The 13314-nt window shown below is 46.5% G+C and overlaps 1 protein-coding gene across 1 annotated transcript in view; it reads left to right on the top strand.

Annotated features, from left to right (window-relative positions):
- The window catches only part of LOC115472576 (ATP-binding cassette sub-family A member 9-like), a 200452-nt gene that overhangs the window by 129140 nt on the left and 57998 nt on the right, over nt 1-13314 (top strand). The window contains exons 22-23 of the mRNA XM_030206869.1: nt 1450-1587; nt 9115-9225. Coding sequence (XP_030062729.1) covers nt 1450-1587; nt 9115-9225 — 249 coding nt within the window. The remainder of the gene's footprint in view (nt 1-1449; nt 1588-9114; nt 9226-13314) is intronic.

Below are 13314 nucleotides of genomic sequence, written 5' to 3'. Positions count from 1 at the left end.
ACCTTTTTCATTGGACATAACTTAATACATTTCGAAAGCTAATCAAGAAATGTATTAAGTTATGTCCAATAAAAAAGGTATCATCTTATTTTCTTTTCCATGTTTTATTTTGTTTGATTTCTATTGATAACCAGAGAATGTGGTAAAGGCGGTTAGCTTAGCAGAGTTTTAAAAAGGTTTGGACAGCTTCCTAAAGGAAAAGTCCATAGACCATTATTAAATGGACTTGGGGAAAATCCACTGCTTATATATCTGGGATAATCAGCATAAAATGTTTTGTTGTTTTTGGGGAACTTGCCAGGTATTTGTGACCTGGATTGGCCACTGTTGGAAACAGGATGCTGGGCTTGATGGCATAGGAGCCAACTTTTCAAAATGATTGGGGGTGCTGAAAAATTTTTTTTAACAGGATGTTGCATTCCCCCCTCCTCCTCCCCCTCTCCCCCTCCTCTCTCCTCCTCTTCCCCTCCTCTCCCCATCCCCCCTCCTCTCATATCCAGCAATTTTCCTCTCTCCCCTGCCCTCTCCTCCCGTTCATATCCAGCAATTTTCCTCTCTCCCCTGCCCTCTCCTCCCGTTCATATCCAGCAATTTTCCTCTCTTCCCTACCCCCCCTCTCAACCATGTCCAGCGAATTCTCCTCTCTCCCCTGCCCTCCCCTCCCTCCATCCATGTCCAACAAGTCTCATCTCTCCCCTGCCCGCTCTTTCATGTCCAACGATTTCTCCTCCCTCTCCTCCCCTCTATGTCAAGTAACTCGCCCCAAACACCACCTGCCCCTTTTCAGCCCCCCTCCCCTCCGTTCCAGGCCCCCCTCCCTCTCCTCCGAGTTCCAGGCCCCCTCCCTCTCCTCCAAGTTCCAGGCCCCCCATCTCCTCCGACTCGAGTGCCAGTCCCAACCCCAGCCCGACCTCTTCTCCCACAACAGTCCTCTGCCCTCGCCTTCCTGCGTGCTGCCCAGAATTTAAAACTCATCTTACCTCGGAGTCCAGGCGGCAGCAGTGAAAGGCTCAGCCTTCCCTTCTCTCTCAGCGCTGGTCCCGCCCTCATTTCCTATTTCTGCAAGGGCGGGACCAGAGCTGAGAGAGAAGGGAAGGCTGAAGTGCCGAGCCTTCTTGCCTTTCACTGCTGCCACCGGGACCCTGAGGTAAGGTAAGTTTTAAATTCTGGGCGGCATGCAGGAAGGCGAGGGCGGAGGACTGTTGAGGGAGAAGAGGGCGGGCACCGGGCATGTCAGGCTGGCTGGGAAGGGAACTTCCGGCGGGTCAAAATATTTGGGGTGCTTGAGCACCCACGGAGTTGGCGCCTATGCTTGATGGACCTTTCCAGTATGGCAATACTTATGCACTAACCTGAAAAAACGGCCACAGATCAGGGGAAAAGTTTTGAAAAGAAACCGAACCTTTTTGTCATGAATGTTCCTCATCTTTCCTTTTTATTTTATCTCAGAGTTACAGATTTGCAATTGTGAGTAGCTTCAAGGCCATCAATGGTTTCCCAGTGTTGGTGAATATCATCAGCAACGGACTTCTTGAGAGTTTCAATTCAACTGAGAAGATTCGCACCTGGAACTACCCCTTCGCAAGAGTACGTATCACATTTCTGCTCTTCGTTTAACTGAGGCACCTTGGTGGCTCATTTCCAGTTTTAAAAATCCTCCAATGGGTATCTTTTTTCCAAACACAGTAGGCGGGGGCTGGTGGTTGGGAGGTGGGGATAGTGCTGGGCAGACTTATACGGTCTGTGCCAGAGCCGGTGGTGGGAAGCGGGGCTGGTGGTTGGGAGGTGGGGATAGTGCTGGGCAGACTTATACGGTCTGTGCCAGAGCCGGTGGTTGGGAGGAGAGACTGGTGGTTGGGAGGCGGGGATAGTGCTGGGCAGACTTATACGGTCTGTGCCCTGAAGAGCACAGGTACAAATCAAAGTAGGGTATACACAAAAAGCATCTACTTTGTTACTATGTAACAAGCTCCTAAGACTATTTAGGTGTTGCAGTGGGTGTTGCAGTGGGGCAGACTTAAGGACTGATTCGCTAAATGACTTACGGGCATGACTAAGCCATTATGGAATATTAGTGCAAAGCGCATTGGTGTGCCAAAAGGTAGACGCACTTACTTACAACAGGTCAATGGCTGGAGTAAGTGAATGTTCCTAAGTTTACAAAGCCGCGCTAGCAGCTGGTGGTGCTGTACTGCCGACACAGTCCATTCACTTTGAATGGGCTGTGTCGGCAATGCCCCGCAGCAGATGGTGGACATGCCTATGCTCCACCTACATGTACACCCCCTTACAGTTGTGCATTAACCCCCTAATTCTATTTATGGTGCTCAAAATTGCACAAGGAAATTTAGGCAGATGCCCAATTTGCATGCCAGTTAGCGCCAATAATTGGGTGCTAATAATCAATTATGGGCACTAATTGGCAATAAATATTTACATGTGCATCTTTATGGTCACTGTTACGCAAAGATGTCAAAAGGGGGTGTGGCCATGGGAGGGGCATGGGTGGGTCACGGGCATTTCTGGAATTTGCACTACGAAGTTCACCAATTCACTGATATTGAGCACTAAGCTGTTAACGTTTTAGCGGTTAAAAATAGGACCAGTGCTTTTTTTGAGGGGTACTTGGGGATACTGAGTACCGACACCTTTTCCATTGTCTGCTAAAATTGACCCATGGACCCCAAGTTTTAATTGAAAGAGCTCAGGTTCTACACACCAATTCTGCCTTGTCATAGATTCTGTGACTGGTTGCAGGGGGCCTGGTGTCATGTCCCCTACCTCAACGCAAGCGGCATCCTCAGACTGCGCGGGGTCCCGTCGACACGCACACTTGACTGGCACTGCCTGAGCCGTGTGTATGTAGTCCTCTCTGGGTTTGTTCAGAGAGCGGTGGTTGCAGGCTCCTTAATTGCTTTGCTTCCATGCACCTGTTTCTGCTCTCTCTCTCTGCCTGGCTTCCAGGCTCCTTGATTGCTTTGCTTCCACCCACCTGGGTCTGCTCTTCCTTTGCCTGGCTTCCCTGGCTTCTCTCCTATTGGTCTTCCGGTTCCTCCTTCCCCTGCTCTTGTCCTATGGCTGTGCCCCTTTTCCCTGCTGATGTCAGACACCAGCACTTTATCAGCTGAGTTCTCCCTGGACTCCATGCTTCAGCTTCTACTTTGGTAGGTGTTTCTAACTCTGTAGTCTGCTTCTTATCTACTGGCCCTCGTTGCTGACTTTGCCTGTACCTGGATTACCCTTCTGTCTGCCTACTGACTTTCGCCTGTACTGGACTACTCTCTTGCCTGCCGCCTGCCTACTGATTTTCACCTGTACCTGGATTACTCTCTTGACCTGCTGTCTGCCCGGACGATACATTCATCACCCCGCTTCCAGCTCCATCCTGTAAGTCCTGCAGGCCGCCTGCAATTAGGGGCTCTACAACTGGGGGAACGGCGGTCAGCGCAGGTGAAACCCGGGGTTGTCCAGCCGCCAAGCAGAATCTGGTCCGAGTACCGGGCTCAGCAGCGCTCTACTTGGTACAAGAACTCACAAGTCTGACACCTAGCTATTGTGGAGTGGGTTCCCTCAGTGATCACCCCACCCCTGAAGGGTGGCCTGGCATTTGAGTACCGGCACCTTTTTCACTAGAAAAAAAACGCACTGGATAGGACTGCTATTATACGGTCCTCTTTGACCGCCAAACTTATCCAGTTAGGCACTGAATATCGGCACCTAACCGGATAAGATGTACAGTATAGCTGGTTATGAGTTAGGCGCCAACCAGCAATATTCAAAGGGAGAAAACTGGTTATCTCCTGTTGAATGTTACAGTTAAGTGCTAAAACACTATTTAACTGGCCAGGAACCGTTCCTGGTCGGTTAAATAGCTTTGAATATGGGGGGGGGGGGGGGGGGGGGGGGGGGGGGGCGCTGTTTATAGAGTAAAGCCACGTTCTTCAAGGCAATCTTCTTAAAGTATAATTCAATAGAACCCTGAATACTCAACTCTTCAATATACCAGGTTCTAGATATCCAACTTAATTCTCCCTCTTGCTCCTTTCAAACCTATCAAGAATTTTTTGGAACATTTATATTGTTTTTCCTTTACTTATAGCCTCAGCGGTGCTCATCACCAATAATTTATAATGGCAATGGAATTAGCACCTACCTCCTCATCGGCTTCTCTTAAAGCCTTATTTTTCATTTATATGTTTTAGTTCATTTCTTAAGTTTAATTATCTTTCGTACTTTGCGAGGGTTGATCCCTAAAACAACAGCAAGGCTGGCGCTGAAGACGGCTGAGGGGGAAGTCCTTGATACAACCTAGTGATTAGGCGAAACGTGCATGTCGGACAAGCCTAAACCCCCAGTCTGACTATCGTAAAAGATAAGTACTAAAGATAATTAAACGTAAGAAATGAACTGACTCCAGTGTGGGTACTTCCCACCCCAGCGCGCGCCATTTCTGGTGCTACAAAAAAAGTTTCTATTTTTGTAGCGTCGTTGCCTACTTGGTGGTAATCCGGTTACCGCCAGGTTAGCACGGGAGCCCTTAAGTGCTCCCCCCCTCCCCGAAATGGCCACACGGCAAATGGTTCACTTACCGCACAACCGTTTCTTGTCCAGAAAAAGACAGTCTTTTACCCGCTGTGGTAAAAGGGAGCCTCGGCGCGTGTCAAAAAAAAACGCGCTGACGCTAGCGCAGGCCCCCTTTCACCGCAGCTTTAGTAAAAGGACCCCTCGGTGATATAAATTTCATAAACATGTCATTCATTTCCATAACCATTCCATTTCCATAAAATCATTTTCGGCGAAGCCACGGGATACATGGCAGACCTCATAGACCTACCAACCAGAAATATATCCAAATCATCACGAACGTATTTAAATCTCCACTACCCAAGCTGCAAAGGACTTAAATACAAATCAACTTACGCATCCAGCTTCTCCTACATATGCACACAACTGTGGAACGCACTACCAAAAGCTGTGAAAAGAACATACGGACACTTAAACTTACGGAAATCACTAAAAACTAACCTGTTTCCAAAGGCTTATCCTACTGACCCAACGTAAATGCCTGAACTCTGCAACACTGCAAAACTAAAGTAGTACGTAGCTCTTGCATACATGTCTGATTTAATAGACCTGCCACCCAGAAACGCTAAAAGATCATCCCGAACTTTCCTCAATCTCCACTTCCCTAATTGCAAAGGCATAAAATACAAAGTACTGCATGCATCAACCTTCTCTTATATGAGCACGCAACTCTGGAATACACTACCACGCAACCTGAAGACGATCTACGCATCAACACGCTCACTTCTGAATTCTCTTCCCCCGTACTTTCACCACATTAAAACTCTACCTTCAGATAAAATTGTAATACCCTAATGTTCTCTTGCTATTGTTCTATCGCCTCATTGTTTCACTCCATTGTTCTATTCCCCAAATGATATTTTGACTTTGTCTTCCCATAACTCTTCACAACGTAACCCATAATCGTATTGTAACAAATTGTATTTACATCACTCACAATGTAATGTAAGCCACACTGAGCCCGCAAATAGGTGGGAAAATGTGGGATACAAATGTAATAAATAAATAAATAAATACCGCAGTTCTTACGCTTTACGATTCCTTAATGTGACCGTTCCACATGAATCTTATTTTACCACATCAACACTTTGTATTTGTTCACACCAGAGTCAGCGAATGCCTCTCCGGTATTATGTAAGCCACATTGAGCCTGCAAATAGGTGGGAAAATGTGTGGGATGCAAATGAAACAAATAAAATAAAATAAAATAAATAATCTTCAATGGCATTAAAAATGTAGGTTTCTCTTTCTTGTCATTATACTACTACATAAAATGTGGCAGTAATCTGTATGTAATATGGTGCTGAGTGGTAACTGCCTGCCCTGTGCTGCAAATTGGGGGGGGGGGGGGGGCAAATGCTGGACATCAGTGGCATTGCTATGGGGGGGGGCACAGGGGCCTGGGGCCCCCGGTTTGGCTGGTGGGGGTCCCCAACCCCACTAGCTAAAGTGTTTGTCCCGCGCTGGTCTCACATTGCTTGTGCATGCTCAATTTCATTAAAACGAGTGTGCACAGCGACTGAAAACAGACCAGGGTGCTAGGCAATGTGAGACCAGTGCAGGACAAATGCTTTAGCTGGTGGGGGTTGGGAACCCCCGCCAGTCAAGGTACCTTTGCAGTTGCGGAGGGGTGGGAGCAGCAGCAGGGGGCAGAAGCGGCGGCAGGAGGGCGGGGGGGGGGGGGGGAGTGACAGCAGTGATGGGGAGGCAGGCCAAAATGTGCCCCTCCACCTTGGGCTCTGGCCCTCCCCCATCGAGGTCTGGCTACGCCCACTGGAGCCAGCTCTGTGGGTGCTGTGGGTGCTTGAGCACCCCCAATATTGAGCAAATTCCTTGATTGTGTCCAAGGAGAGGTCATTTCTATTCGGTTTAGCACCCCCAATAATTTTGAAAAGTTGGCTCCCCTGGCTACGCCCCTGCTGCACACACCCTTGCATTTTCTGCACAGTCTGCACGTTACCATGCATTAGCTTTTGCACCTGACACAGGGTAAGTGCACGGTAAGTGTCTATAAAATACTAGCACAGATCACACCTACATTAAGGCTCGAGAGCAGATGTAAATGTTTGTGCACAGTTTATAAAATATGGATCCAATATTTATGTGGTAGCAATCAGTGCCCGAGGGTCCAGAGGCTCTCTGCCCGCATGTCCGCCACACACTACAGCCTTCCCCGGTCTTACCTTGAAAGGCGTGCCACCGGTGATCTAGTGGCCTCTGAGGACGTGGGGGGGACATGTTCTTTCCTGCCCACTGTGCTGCTGCTATTCCCATTGCCCTTCACCACTGTGTTTTAAAAATGGCTACCGAGATTCCCTGCGGAAGTCTGTCGAGACCCGCGAGAGTACCGTGGAACTCTCAGCCGCCATGCGGGGGAATAGTGGCAGCTCAACGGGCAGAAAAGAACATGCTCCCTCCACCCCACCCCCGCAGAGGCCACTAGATCACCATGGCCCTTCAGGTAGGATGGGGGTGTCGGGTGTGACCGTAGGGGCGGCAGCAGTGCTGCGGTAGGAGGGCAGGGGCCGGGCGGAGGCCCCAGACCACTCTCAGTGCCCGGGGGGGGGGCCCAGACCACTCTCAGTCTCCCCTGGATCAGCGTTGTGCTGACCAGCAGTGTTAAACCCAGACATTCAATGCCGGGCTATGTCCAGGCACCCGGTATTGAATTCCAGGTTTGGGGAACTGGCTATCTAACGCATAGGCAGTTAAGTTTTGATATTCAGCACCTAACTGTCTATGGGTTACCACAGAAAGGACAGGACTGACTTTTGTGCGATGTGATTTTACGGCGGTTAACCTGGCAAGTTCAGCGCTGAATATCGAAACGTAACCAGCCAAGTGCTGATTCCACCCTGGAACGTCCCCAAAATAGCTGGTTTTCAGTTGGCACTCTCTGGCTTTTTTTTCAGTGGCACTAAGCGTTATGGGCCACTGAAAATTAGTGGTTAGCCCAGTGGTTCCCAACCTGGTCCTGGAGGCACCCCAGCCAGTCAGGTTTTCCAGGATATCCACAATGAATAATTCATGAGTGCACGCACCGCTTCCCACTGCGTGCAAAATCTCTCTCATGAATATTTATTGTGGATATCCTGAAACCCTGACTGGCTGGGTTGCCGGCTGGTTAAATCGCTTTGAATACCAGTCGGTACATACATAAATTATGACTCCACCCAAAACCCACCCCAGAACAACGCTACACCTGGAACACCTAAAACTCTGTACATTCTAGTCATCACATATTTATTTTTATTTCATTTATATCCCACATTATCCAATAGATCAGGTTCAATGTGGCTAACAACTTATTTTGATTAACAGTACAAAAAATGATGCAGGATAGCTTACATTAAGCAGTAATAACAAAGGGGGTCCCTTTTACTAAGATGCGCTGAAAAATGGCCTGCGGTAGTGTAGACGCGTGTTTTGGGGCGCGCTCAGAATTATTTTTCAGTGCACCCTACAAAAAAAAATGCCTTTTTAAAAACTTTTTTGCCGAAAATGGGCATGCGGCAAAATGAAAATTGCCGCCCGTCCATTTTGGGTCTGAGACCTTACCGCAAGCCATTGACCTAGCGGTAAGTGTCACATGGTAACCAGGCGGTAATGGTCTATGCGCGTAGCTGCCGTGCGCCAGAAAATAAACAATATTTTTTGGATACGCATCACAGACGTGCGCCAAAATTGAAATTACCGCAAGGGCCACGCGGTAACTGGGTGGTAACTCCAATGTGGCGCACGTTGGGTGTGCGCAGGCGCCTACGCAGCTTAGTGGAAAGGGTCGTAAAGTAAATGATTATTACAATACTAGTGGAACCACACCCGTTTCCCTCACCAATGAAACGGGCCCTAGGAAGGCTGTCATGTAAGCTTTTTTTTCTCATCTCCCCTGCCCTCCCCTCCATGTTCCAGCGATTCTCCTCTTCCCTGCCCTCCCATCGCAGTGTCTGATGATTCTCTCCTCTACTGTCCTCCCATCCCATCCATGTCCCGTCAATTCTCCTCTACCCTGCCTTCCCCTCCTCCCTCCCTCCCCTCGATGTCCCGCGATTCTCTCCTCCCCTCGATTTGTATCTGAACGTTCTCTGGCCGGCTGGCGCTGGCTTCCGTTCCGTTCGTAACATCCCTCCTGACACGTCAGCTCGCCTCCTGTGTTCCCTTCCCTCTCACTGTTCCGCCCTCTGACGTCATTACGTCTTGACGCCAGGGCGGGACAGTGAGGGGGAATGGAACGTTGGAGGCTGGCTGACATCAGGAGATGTTACGAACCCAGGCAGCCAGACATGGAACGTTGGAGGTGCAAGTTATTATATAGGATGTAATATGGAAACGAATACTAGATGCAAAAAGGTAACAATTTATAGTAATCCATATATAATAACAATTAGAATGGAACTGAGAAATTGAATAATTGTACAATTAGGGGGTTAAATGAATTATGATCGTTCTGTTCACATCTAATACAGGTTTCATTCTCCTTATTTCATATGTGATCTGAAATACACTCTGTTTTCTTTTGTGCTATTTCAGGAAGATTCCGTATATACCTGGGTATATATTTTCCTCTTTTATGTTATCTTAATGGTACTTGCTACTGGGCTCCCTCCTTACTTTGCAATGAGCAACATCAAGGATTACAAGGTACTCATTTAGCATTGCAGGATAGGTATTAGAAACATGCATGCGTTTTAAAAGAGCTGGTAAAACATGGTGAATATACCGATTTCCATCAGATCTGTATAAAACGAAAATTTCATCTGAATTATAATCCATCTATCCATAATTCCTGGGTAGCTCACAATTATGTGTAAATTATATAGACACTGAAGTCAGTTGGAAGTTAAAAAAAAATCAGCAAGGAATCCTGAAGTTGGGACTCTTGAAAATGGAATCCCCAAACGGGGACCTGTTATATCCTAGTACATCACCGAGGAAGATATGGGAGCCATACCAGTGCCAGATATGGTGTTCAGTGTTGAGTATTTAATTTAATTTATTTATTTATTTGTTACATTGTATCCCACATTCCCCCACCTATTTGTAGGCTCAGTGCGGCTTACGTAGTACCAGAGAAACAAATCTCTGTAAATCTGGAAGATGTAATAGGGCAATTTGACAAACTGAAGAGTAGAAAATTGCCTGGACCAACGGTATAATCCCAGAGTACTGATAAATTGAAAAATTGAATTTGCAGAGCTATTGTTAGTAATATGTAATTATCTTTAAAATCAAGCATGGTACGGGAAGATTGGAGGGTGGCCAATGGAACGCCAATCTTTAAAAAGGGTTCCAGAGGTGATCCAGGAAATTATAGACCGTGCGCCAGATGTCAGTGTCGGGCAAAATGGTAGAGACTATTTTAAAGAACAAAATTATAGCGCATATTCAAAAGCATGGATTAATGAGACAACCCAACTAGGATTTAGTGAAGGGAAATCTTGCTTCACCAATCTATTACATTTCTTTGAAGGGGTAAACAAACTTGGATAAAGGTGAGCCGTTGATATTGGTGTATCTGGATTTTCAAAAAGGTGTTTGACAAGTCCAGGCCTCGTGAAGACCCAGAGGAAATTGGAGAGTCATGGGATAGGAGGTAGTGTTCTATTGTGGATTAAAAACTGGTTAAAAGATAGAAAACAGAGAGTAGGGTTAAATGGTCAGTATTCTCAATGGAGAAGGGTTGATAGTGGGGTTCCGCAGGGGTCTGTGCTGGGACCGCTGCTCTTTAACATATTTGTAAATGATCTAGACATGGGAATAAATATTGAGGTAATTAAATTTAAAGATGATACAAAGTTATTCAAAGTTGTTAAATCGCAAGAGGATTATGAAAGTGCAAAGGATCTTATGAGACTGGTGTCACCCCGGTACAAATCAAGAAACAAATGTCCACCAGCAACTTCAGTCTTAAGGCTTTTATTCCATGCAGGTCTCTAGTAGACCTGGTACATGGTTCCAACGCAGCATTCACCTTCAATCTTAAACACATGAAAGCCACCTGAAAGTGTGTGGCAAATAGTCCCCTTTAAGCAGTAGGCTGCCAGCACCTACCAGGGATCAATACAAGCTCACAGTCAGCTTCAGTCTGGGCTCTTATCCAGTGCACAGTAAACACTAGTTCAATTCCCAAGACAAACAGTTCATTCAGTTCATCATCCCAGTTAAATCACAAAGCAGCCTTTACCTTCAGGAGGTTCAATACTTTAGGGAACTTCTTACACCCAAGGGATTTTCCCTGCAACTGCTTCTCTCTCACTTCTTCTCTCCTCCTGAACTGAACTCCTCTGGGACTCCTTCCCACCTGCCTAATCAATCCCTGGCTTCTGCTCTCACAACCAATCATTCTCCTTCCACTAGCTTCCCCCACACCCATACCAGCTGAGTTAAGCATTAGACTAATGAGGAGCTCCTGCATACAGGGTTTCCCTTCTCTCTTTCCCCCTAGTGGCAGCCACTCTACACATCCTGCCAGCTTACACCCATGTCTTACCCGATTGCAGCTAGGAGTCCAGTCCGGGGTCCTCATCTCACCCCCTGGCTCCTTGCCTGCAATGCCTTTGGGACTTGTTATTTCAAACTGACACTGCCTTACCCCACTATCCTGGATGTGACTTTATCACACTGGGCATCCAAATAGCAGATGACATTTAACGTGAGCAGGTGCAAAGTGATGCATGTGGAAAAGAGGAACTTAAACCATAGTTATGTGATGCAAGGTTCCACATTAGGAATCACTACTACTACTACTAATCATTTCTACTAGATGTATCCAGTGCTGTACACATTACATGCAGGTACCTTCTCTGTCCCTTGAGGGCTCACAATCTAAGTTTTAGTACCTGGGGCAACAGAGGGTTAAGTGACTTGCCCAATGTCACTAGGAGCTGCAGTGGGAATTGAACTGAACCCAGGTTGCCAGGATCAAAGCCCACTGCACAAACCATTAGGCCACTCCTCCACTCCACTGCCAATGAAAAGGATCTAGGAGTTATCGTTGATGATACGTTGATCTAGGGGTTATCGTTGATGATACATTGAAACTTTCTGCTCAGTGTGCAGCAGCGGTTAAGAAAGCAAATAGAATGTTAGGAATTATTAGGAAATGAATGGAAAACAAACCGGAGAAAATATTTCTTCACACAATGTGTAATTCAGCTCTGGAATTCATTGCCAGAAAATGTGGTAAAAGCAGTTAGCTTAGCAGGGTTTAAAAGGTTTGGATGACTCCTAAAAGAAAGCCATTATTAAGATAGACTTGGGAAAATCCTCTGTTATTTTTCTAGGATAAGCAGCTTAAAATCTGTTTTTACTGTTCTGGGATCTTTGCCAGGTACTTGTAACCTGGATTGGCCACTGTTGGAAAGAGGATAGTGGGCTTGATAGACCTTCGGTCTGTCGCAGTATGGCAATGGTCATGTTCTTATGTTCTAGGAAAGTGAAGGAGGTAACATAGTACGTGACAAGCCAATAAGGACCAGCATGGCCCATCCTATCTAACCGTAAGTTGTGCCCTGGTGGCCCTGTGGCCCAGGGCATCCCCGGGCCCTCCTGTGCTGGAATCCAAGGGTGAGAATTTCATCTCCACAGGTTCCAACCTGAACATCCTATGCTGATTTTTTAACTTGCTGTTGACTTCCATTGAAGTCAACGGCAACTCAACATTTTTTTGCTTGAAATTGCTGGCAGACGTCATCAGCAGAAGGAACAGAACTCCAGGACACTACAAGTGATACGAACACTTCGGAGTGTCTGGGCCAGGGGATGTTCATGGTGTCCTTGGGCTGCACTTGCCTCTGCCATTAAGTTTCATAAAACAGGGATGGAATCCCCCACTTTTAGAGTCCAAAAGGTGCTTCCCCTGTTGATTTTAATAGAACATACTGAAACAATACGTTTTGGAGGTCCAAAAACGACTAAATGAATGTGTACTGATCCATAAACAGATTGATCTAACAGTGTGTCCTTAATGGGCATTAATCTGGTGTGAGTTGTGATTGAGCTTGTGAAGAGTGATTAACAAGACATATGAATAACCATACTGGGTCAGACCACTGGTCCTTCCAACCCAGTATGCTGCTTCCAACAGTGCCCAATCTAGGTCACAAGTACCTGACAGAAACCCAGTTAGTAGCAACATTACATGCAGAATCCCAAAGAGTAACAAGGTTGCATTCAGAATCCCAAATAGTAGCAACATTCCATGTAGAACCCCAAAGAGTAGCAAGATTCCATTCAGAATCCCAATGAGTAGCAAGATTCCATTCAGAATCTCAAAGAGTAGCAACATTCCATGCTACCAATCCCAAGGCAAACAGTGGCTTCCCCCATGTCCATCTCAATAACAGATTATTGACTTTTCCTCAGGAACTTGCCCAAACCTTTTTAAACCCAGATATGCTAACCACGTTACCACATCCTCTGGCAACGAGTTCCAGAGCTTAACTATTCTTTGAGTGAAAAAATATTTCCTCCTATTTATTTTAAAGTATTCCATGTAATTTTATTGAGTGTCCCCTAGTCTTTGTACTTTTTGAACGTTGACTCTGATCACACAGGAGTGATCTTTAGAAATATTACAAGAGAGACAGAACAAGTAATCTCTCTCAGATGGGAGATTGACCCTTATTGCCCCAGGACCCGATCAGTCAGTTTCAGCCCCTTGTTGTCAGTACCGTCCACTGTTGTTTCCATAAAGGTACCCTATTTGCTCAAAATAGCACACGTTTCCTC

Source organism: Microcaecilia unicolor, chromosome 6 (assembly GCF_901765095.1).
Source record: "Microcaecilia unicolor chromosome 6, aMicUni1.1, whole genome shotgun sequence".
In the NCBI taxonomy this organism is placed as follows: domain Eukaryota; kingdom Metazoa; phylum Chordata; class Amphibia; order Gymnophiona; family Siphonopidae; genus Microcaecilia; species Microcaecilia unicolor.
Note: the sequence above shows the minus strand (reverse complement) of the source record. Positions and strands in the feature narration are given on the sequence as shown.